General features: G+C 40.0%; 1 protein-coding gene across 1 annotated transcript in view; it reads left to right on the plus strand.

Moving 5' to 3' along the window:
• The window catches only part of LOC132119146 (ubiquitin-like modifier-activating enzyme ATG7), a 77,858-nt gene that overhangs the window by 61,888 nt on the left and 5,970 nt on the right, over positions 1–10,000 (plus strand). The window contains exon 19 of the mRNA XM_059528895.1: positions 1,790–1,912. Coding sequence (XP_059384878.1) covers positions 1,790–1,912 — 123 coding nt within the window. The remainder of the gene's footprint in view (positions 1–1,789; positions 1,913–10,000) is intronic.

The raw sequence follows: 10,000 nt of genomic DNA on the forward strand, positions 1-10,000 counted from the left end.
CTGAGTTCATGGAGTTTGGACAGATGATCCCCGGTCTACTCTCGCCTGTTCTCTAACCCTCTCCGTCAGTCAAGTCATCCATGTTTAGTTCATTGAAAGCAGACGTCACTCTCCCCTTCAACCCAACAGTGCCGTCCATTCATCAGCCCCCAGCAGAAACTCAATCTCCTCTGAGAACGAGCTGCGTGAAAGGAGCCAGTGTGATTGTTGAGGGCTGTCTGTCTGAGGAGCGTCACTGAGATGCTGCCTGAGTGCTCTCAGCCCAACGGACAGTGGTGCCAGATGTCTGCCTCTCCCGCCGGGCCTCCCTTTGAGCACGGGGAACAGTGCCACGTCACCACAGTTTCACATTGTCTTATCACTGTGTTCGGATGTGCACCGGCCGACAAGCCCACTGTATCAGCAGATACGAGCTTCTCAGATATTACGGCACATCCGTATTTCACATCTGTGGATGTTGAATTGGCCTATGACAGAGGTGTCCTATCCTGCTCCTAGAGGGCCACCTCCTTCAATCTTAAACACATCTTCCTAGAAGCTTCTAGTTATCCCAGAGACCTCGATTGGCTGGTTCAGGCGTGTTTAATTGGGGCTGGCCCTCCGGGAACAGGACTGGACGCTCCTGGTCGTGTGAACTTTAGACCAATGTTTCCCAGCCGTTTCTGGAGGAAGTGCAAGACAACACATTTCCAGACTCTTCCTAATCAAACGCATCTGAATCATCTCATCAGCTCATTAGCAGAGACTCCAGCACCTAAAAACAGATGGTTCAGATAAGAGAGCGATCCAAAACATGTACTGCTGGGGTTCCTCCTGGAACAGGGTTGGCAAACACTGTTCTAGATGAAATAGCGTTGAGATTGATGGAAGTTGAATGTGTTTTAGCAGAGATGGAGCTTCCAGATCAACACCTGTTGGTCCATGTATCATTTTAATGAACTGAAACCCTGAGTCACTTTGATGTAGGGTTATGAGATATTTATCATCTACGATAATACCGTAATTGTTGTTTTAACGACATGCGGACTGAAAATGTCAAGTCATTCAATTTGCAAAATAAAGTCCAAATGCATTGACTGCGTGATGAAGCCTATCAATGCAGTAAAAATGGCCATCTAATTCAAGTTACAAAAGCAAATATTATCCCTGTATTGGTTTTTGTTTTATAAGATATGATATAGTGAAGTAATATATGCAAGAGTGACATTTTCCTGAATTTCAGCACATGTGCGTGCCGTGAATGCAAAAGTGTGATATTGATTTTTTACAACAGTTCAACAAACAAGAAGTTAATATTGTGTGTTACATTTTTATTTTCACCAATGAAAATAGCTCCAAACAAAGCTGGATCTAAATATTTGTGCATCTGAGAGCAGTGTTTGATTCCTGAATGAATCTGTTTTTCAATGAATCATTTGAGCCGATGATTCAGTACTTCATTCATAAAGACATAACTCACTTGCTTTGTTTCTAAATGAATCGGCAGTTTTGAACAAATCGTTCGTATGAATGACTCAGTGAATCACACATTTAGACGGTGACATGCTGCCACCTACTGGTGGTTTTAGTATCATATTTGTGTATTTATTTATTTCCATGATTGGCCTAAACTAACCAAGGTACCAGCACAAAAACACACTCTGCAAAATATTGTTTAATTATTGTTATAAAAAAATGTAGGTGTCATTTTTTGTCAATATTATATCACACACCCCTACTTTGATGTCACTAATATTGTGGTGCCAGTTTGAAGACTTATTTACCCTTTTTTTGTTTTTGTTTTTGACAGGTTCTCGAGAATTACGAGCGAGAAGGTTTCCAGTTCCTGGCCAAGGTCTTTAACTCCTCCCATTCCTTCCTGGAGGATCTGACCGGCTTGACTTTGCTCCATCAGGAGACTCAGGCCGCTGAGGTTAGACTCATCATCTGCTCACAGTCACATACTGACAAAGTTCATGATGAAAGAAAACCAACTCTTCTGTTTTTGGCCTGTCCCATCCGGTCCAAAAGCTGTGTGCATTCATTATTAATTGATCAGATCCACTTGCACATGTACACTTTGAAATATATTATGCACAGATGGTTGAAACAGCCTTCAAGTCCTGTGACCACTAGTCCACACAAGATTGTTCAGAGATGAGTGAATGATGAATGATGTGTTCACTATCAGCTCAGACACTAAAGCTTACAGCACATTGACGAAATATGATCATGTTTATCATTTTAAAAAGAAAAAGAGGATCTCCATTGAAGCATTGAGTTTCTGTTGACCTGACATATGGTGTACACACACAAAACTCCCATCAAACATGCACAGTCAAGCCTCAGACTGGCTTCTGACCAGGATTATTATCAATGTTGCAGCTACATCAGTCAGCAGTGTCTTTGCAAATTCAAAAAGGTTTCTGATCAAGTTTATTTACATCTATGCTTTTAGTAGACACTTTTATCTATAGCGACGATCAATAGAGGAACAAAAGTGATTCCTAACAGAGCTGACAATATATATCTAATGCTTTTATTAGACAACTGGATAAGGATGCAATATAGAGAAGAGAACCTCAAAGAACATATTAAAATGATTTAAGAATGACCCCATGTCGTTGAGCAGGAATGAACTTTCGAGCATGTGAATCAATAACATCTGTGTAGATGCATTAGTTACCGAACCTACTGTACTGCAATATTATTGCACTCATCTCATCGCCATTTAAAAAAAAACTTTTAGTCAGAGTTAAATCTCTTTTTGGCTCATTTTATCTGTGAAGGAAAACCTGCTTGATAATTCTGCACACATGAATATAAGGATCATTTATAAATGATCAAATACAAAATAAATAGTAGTTATTTAGATTGATGTGGATTGGAATTGGTAAAATGTGCTTGGAAAAAAAGATATGATCATAATATCAGCGTGCCTGATCATTTTACATACATGTATGTATTTATGTATGAAGTCTTAATATTCCCCAAATCTTGCAGAGGACCATGAAATCCTAATTTTGGTCTAAATCAGCATATATAAAACCTTAACGATTGCAACACAAACGTCACTGAGGAGACTGCTCCAACCCAAATACTACATTTGAGCAAGAAGTTGCAGAAAGAAAAGTAGCCCTAATGCAGTCAGTTCTTGCTGTTCCTGGCTCCCGTCCCAAACTTCACTTCGACTTGCTCTGGAGAGCATGTGTTCCAAAAATATCTCTGTACGTGCTGATCCAGGAACAGTTTTCCTCGGTTTGCTCCGATCTGCGTCTCTTTACCGCAGCGAGCCAGACGTTCCCAGGATCGGTCCCTCACCGGGACTCTCCAGTTTGAAACTGTGGGAAAGTCCCACATCAGCAGTCCTCGGCTCTCCAGAGCGGTTTAGAGACGCAAACGCACTCCAACCCAAAATGAGAGGAGATGTGCTCCTGCATTTGCCCACGCTTATTGTCTGAAGCCTTCAGATTCATTTCACTTGGATCTGCAGTCAGGCGCTTGTATTCCCATGTTGACGTCTTGTATTTTTAACTTGCTGCTTCAGGATTGATGTCAAACTGTGAAATGAATGGAAATGTACCACTTCTAGTTTTGTGTGGGGAAAGACACGTCTCTCATCACTTCTGGACGGTGTGATTCAGTTCTGTGCGACCAGCTTGTCTTTATTTTCTTTGACATTTTCCATGAATATGGTGCACGATGGTGTCCCGTGTGTTTTTTAAGCAGAAATAATATGTTGTTTATGTGAGAACGGCTTGATATGCTTTAAAAAATTGATCTAGCATAAAACATTTTAAACCCAAGAAATATCTGTACAACAACCACCACTGCACCCAAAGGCTCTTAGAAACATATAGAAAATCATGTAGAAATGATTGGCATCGTAATGAATAAAGAAATATTCAGTCCTTTTCTGAGGAGCGTAACTGAGTAACATTGCCACATTCAGTTTTTTTATCACTCAAAATGAACTATATTTAGACATGTATATAATTTTGGTAAAAGGGTTACAAATGCATGATATTTTGGTTTAAGCATTTCCTTACACTGACCATTTGATGGAAAAAAATCTTGTTTCAGCTCCGTTTTGCACTCTCTCCATGGTTTGTTTGTTGCTTTTAACATGCTTGATAAGAGCACAGTATGAGTGTGTGTGAAATTGCATAATAATGTGCTCTTGTGAAACTTAATGGATATAAACAACCTCATCCAATCAGCTGATGAGCTCCAGGAAAGCTTTTCTGTGCTCAGATGAAGTTACCCATGAAACCAGCCGTCCTAATAACCCTGAGACTCGCATCTGTCTACAGTTTACGTGTAGAACAAATAAATAAAAACGCCTATAAAACAAAAAAATACAAGTTTTTAAACTGCTGGTGTTCATCAGAAGCTCTAGTGGAAGCCGCTTGAATATTCACCAAGGTTCAATAAGGCTTAAAGTCTGAAGGAATGAGTTTTTAAGCATGTTTAGACCTGCTAATCAAGCCCATTTCCGCAGTAGACTTCATCTGTAACAGGATGTTCAGTGAAGGAAGACCCGTGACTTACAGAGCTGGACCTGCTCTTGACAGATGAATTGAGCTGATGTTTGTATGAGGGTTATGTGTTGAATCATCTGTAAGAGAGTCGATGTCCAGTTGATGCTCTGATCTTTCTGTGTAATATGTTTTGTGCCCTGTCAGCGTCGTGTGGTCTTCAGCTCAATCTGATTCGTCACCTGGTTTCTATGGCTCAGGTGTGCAGGTGTCTGTTCAACCAGCTGCACCAGGAAGCCCTCGTTTGATCAGAGTCTATTGCATTTATTTGCAGCACATTTATGTTGTGATTGTACAGACGTGAGATCTGGACACAGTCTGATTGACTGAAGCAGAGCAAGGTGCCTTAAGAAAACATAGCTCACTGGTTCTTCATCTGTTTCCACCGTGATGTCGACTAGAGTATTTCCCGTCAGCGAGGGCTGTCGTTCCTCCTCACGTTTGGTAAATGATCTTGTTGTCTGCGGTTAGAGGCAGTAATGTACACACAATGGAGCTCTGTGTGCTCAGACGCATTCAGATTCACTTTCCTTCATTTCTGATTCCAGCCGTCGCTGTAATAAAGATGCCATTGTGTGTTTCCAGTCCAAAGATGCAGTTCTTCTGTCCCACACAAACCTGTCAGACGTGCCTCACTCCAGCAAAAACAAAAAACAACAGGAACAGTTTTCCTCCAGCTTAAAATCAACGGCATTTTATTGACATAAGTACCTGTAATCAAGTGACATAAACTTGACTTCAAATACTAGTCAAAGTGAGCAGATGACCTGGCTGTTAGTGTGATGTGTGACAGGTATTCTGTGGGTCATCGTGATGCGCTTGTTTTCAGACTAACACGAGGATTGATGCGGTGTCAGAGCCATGGATCACTCCTGAGCAGATCTGCAGAACGCTTTGCCTCTTTTCCTGAACATAGAGAGTCATTTTTCTGTAATTAATTGCATATTAATATATTTGTATCCTCATAATTTCACACTGAAAATCCAAATGAATGTAGAAGCAACATAACAATAATACAGTGTGTGCACAATTATTATGCAAGTATGTTCAGAAATTATGTTCTGATCATATCTTTTTTTCAAGCACATTTTACCAATCCTAAAGCACATCAATCTTAATATCTACTTTTAATTTTGTCTTTCATCATAATTTATAAATGATATATAATTGTCAATGAAGCATGGAAGTGAAAACGCCTTATATTCAGGCGTGCGTAATTATTAAGCAGGCTTCCTTCAAAGATAAAATGAGCCAAAAAGAGATTTAACTCAGACTGAAGTCAACAATTGTTAGATGGCCACAAGAAGAATGCAAATCTAATACAATACTAGAAATCGCAATCGTCTGCAGTCTGGCTTCTTCACCTTAATTCTTAATTCCTTTGCAGTTAACATGTCTCTTTCTTCTCCACCTGTTTTTTTTTCTTTCTGATTCCTTATAATTTTGTGTAAATGTTGTGTAGTGTAAGCGTTAACTTCAGCAGTGTTGTGCACATTAAAATGTACATATATCATAGGCAGCGATATCAGCTGACAAGGCTTTCGGTGAATCAGTCGCACACATGCACTCTCTTCTCAGAAGTGTTTTGTTAAGTGGGTCTGCGAGTCGTTCCGATCACATCAGTGCTTCAGTGTAAAGCCAGCTGCTTTGTGTTTACACTCAATCTTAGTTAAGCGTATTTGTCTTTCATCAAGAGCCTTAAAACTCCTAAACTTCCTCACAAGCATGTACATGGCTTCTCTATTGTGGACATACTGTCTGTGGGCCAGTGTTTCTATTATTCACCTCCCGAGCTCTGCTCTTGGAACTCTTTTGACCTTAATTTGATTTTAAATAGGCCAATCCGTGGAGAAAACTCTAATTTAATCCACACTCTTGAAAATAATGGCTCCGAAGGGGGACTTTCACAGCAATGCCACAGAAGATCCATTTTGGATTCCTTCAAGAGCCTTTCTGGGAACAGCTCTTAAAAGAACCATTTGTTTTGAAGAACATTTTAATAATCTAAAGAACCTTTTGTGCAAGGAAAAGATTCCATGGATGTTAAAGGTTCTTCTTGGAAGCCTAAAAAGAGCCTTTATTTTTAAGAGTGTGATTTAAGTCCACTGTCTACTGAACAGTGCAGTTGCAAACCTGTGATAAATCAAAAGTTGAAGTCTGAAAAAATGGAAGTGTTGACGGCTGAGAAAATGAGACGTGAATCTTCTGTACTGCCATGTAATAACACACATTGGCATATTACTAACTCGCACCAGTGCCATAGCAATGGCTCACGTCATCTACAGTTGGCATAGTGGATGGGCTTTTAACATGATCGGAGCGTGTTCTTGACTTAGCTGAAACTGTGGTCCTTGGTAATTCATTAAATGCAAGTCAGCAGCTGCTGTCACTTTTTGAGTAAAAAAAGAAAAACCTGTGGCTCCTGATGATATATTGAGGTCTTATGAAGAGGAACGATCAGCCTGTGCAAGAAACTGAACATCAACTACAACATCACGCCCTGTAATCCTCAGGTGAACAGATACCTGATTCTTTTCCATGAACTGGTTCTTTCAGACGGTTTGTTTCAAATGAACTGGTTCAGTTCACTTGTTCATTTAAACTAGTTATGCGATGACATAATGTAAACGCAATCATGTTATTAAAGCACCCGATTATGATGTGAGGCGTGGATGTTTTCCATGTATAAAACATATAAAGTGAATAAACTAGTCTTCATCAGCTTTTAACGTTACCTATGAGAACCATAAAAACTTCCATTTGTCCCTTCATTCAAGTGTTGGGTTCACACATGCACACATCAGCGGCTCATCGTTGATTTGTTCATCACAGGATCAGACAGACCAGTGTTTCGGCTCAGGCGTCTGAAAGATCGGTGCTGATCGAGCCAAGAACTGTTTCAGACGATTCTGTCTGATTTGGTTAAAGAGCCGGTTCAAAAGAATGATTCATTTATGAATTGGACTTCACTCTGGACTGTTTGCCTGTGGCTCTGGATTACAGGTAATAATAGTGTAATTAATGTTCAGTTTCTTGCACAGACCGATCATTTCTCTTCATAAGACCTCAATATATCATCAGAAACCACAGGTATTCGTTTTGTGTTCCTTGATATGCTTTTTTCACAAAGTGACTCTCACGGCTGCTGACTTTCATGAATCACCAAGGATCTACTGAAGAACAAGGTCACCTACATCCCGGATTACCCGAGGATAAGTAAATCTAAGCACATTTCATTTTTGTGTGAGCTATCCCTTTAAGTGTTAATAGTTAATTCTGAAATCAGACAAATCCAGCAAGTTTTCTCCTTAATGTTATATATAAATATATCCAGAATTAAAGGTGTGGTCACACACTTTCTTGTGCAACAGACGGCCCTCTATCCATTATAGCGTAGCGCTGAATGAAGCACAGCTCACACAGAAGTCACTTCAGAAGCAAGCAGCTGTTTTCAGTCAGCTTGGCAAATTCACAACTTGAATATCTACAATCCACATTGGGAGCTTTTTTTTTTGAAGCATGTGCACTGACACTGTTGCTGTGATCCAATCACTCAGTCTTTCCCTCGTCCCTACACAGTGCACTATTTAGGGCTCCAGCTTGTGTCTACAGTAGACACAGTAGTAGTCTATGGTGTGGCAGTGTGCCTTCAGTTGACGGACGCCTTCTCTCTATTTCTGGCAAACTGCATAGCTACTCTAGTCTTTATTTTGCCTGTCCGACTGAAATGAAACGGCTCATTTATAAATATCTGTGTGAGTTATTGCTATGCATTTTTAGTCCTTGCATATTTTTGTGACTGATCATTAAATCCAAGGCAAGTTATGGTGTTTCTTCTCCAGTGTCTGTCAATGAATCAGTAAAACATTTGCATCTATTGTAACTGTTCAGCTGACTTTTTAGTAGTAATCAGTCTACACTAAACTTAATGTAGAGCCATAATGAAGTGTTTCTAGCTTTGTTCAGTCTGGTTTAGACTGAGACCTGCTCGTCCAACACATGAAGCAGAAACGTGAGAGTTTGAGCTGTTCAGCTGTAGATCTGATGTCCTCACAGTGTGAGCCGGCCATATATAACACCAGAGCTGCCATTAAAGATCGATCGCCTCCTGTAGTGAGTGATCACATTACAGACTCGCCACTCTCCGGCCGTTCTCCACTGTGAATGAATTCATTCACCCTGCTCTTCAGCAGAGACTAGCATCATGACACAAATACAACTCATAACAGAAACTATATCATAGCTAACCACTTATTACACAAAACACACAAAGGGAACAAATACACTTGATGTTCAGTTAACTCACTCTACTAAAGTTACTCACCAATTCACCACTACCCTAACCGGATGTCAAACATTTTTTTAAGGAATATTCATATTTTTATTAATATACATTGAATTAAGAAACAGCATGTATATTTATATATGTGTGTGTGTGTGTGTGTGTGTGTGTGTGTGTGTGTGTGTGTGTGTGTGTGTGTGTGTGTGTGTTGTTTTTAACTTTTTGTTCATCCGTAAATCCTGAAAGATAAAATCAATCACAGTTTCCACAGAAATATTGTGCAGCACGACTGTTATCATCATTGATAATAATCAGAAATGTTTCTTGAGCAGTAAATCAAATGATTTCTGAAGATCATGTGACACTGAAGACCGTTGATGCTTAAAATACTGCTGTGCATCACAGAAATAAAATACAGTTCACAAAATATTCACACAGAAAATAGATATTTTAAATTGAAATAATATTTCACAATATTATTATTATTATTTTTTCAAAAACATGCAAGTAATGTGTGTCCAGGCCGTGGCCATTGATCCAGCAGTGTTGTGTGACGGAGGCTGGCTGGGAGAAGCCTCTGCTGTTTTATCTCTTCTCACGGCTCCAGATGGAGCTGGACTGATCCTGGCCCTGTCCAACAGCGGCCCTGATCCCCCAACCACACATGGGAGCCAAAGATAGGATCGGCCCCACGTTTGGATTTTCCACTGTTTTTAGGCTAGTTTCAGATAAAGGTAACGGTTTTAAACCACGACTGGTTGATTATCTCCACCTATTGTGAGTTGCCATCATAAACCTCATATTATGGATTGTTGTCAGCCCACATAATGTTTCACATGAAGAATATACGCTCCCACAAATGAAAGCTGTCATTCGGCTGTGGTGTGATTTAGCCTTTAGCTGGTGCACACAGTAATTAGTGGTGTTTGTTAAGGCGAGCCTCACTATTACTGGAGCTCATCGTGTCATGGGATCAAACCAATCAACACTGAGTATTAAGCATTGTTCAACTGCAAACCTTTGCACAAAACTTGTCCAGATATTCTCCCAACTTTCTAAAAAGGAGTGACCAGAGCAAACAGTTTTACGTTGCACCAGCATGCAGTGCAGCTTAGGAACAATATGTGCTAACTATAATTAAAAAATGATCACTGCTTTACCTGTTACCGGCTTAACTTCTGCTGCAGCAGAGCAACTTTAT

The sequence above is a fragment of the Carassius carassius genome, chromosome 38 (assembly GCF_963082965.1).
Source record: "Carassius carassius chromosome 38, fCarCar2.1, whole genome shotgun sequence".
Classification (NCBI taxonomy): domain Eukaryota; kingdom Metazoa; phylum Chordata; class Actinopteri; order Cypriniformes; family Cyprinidae; genus Carassius; species Carassius carassius.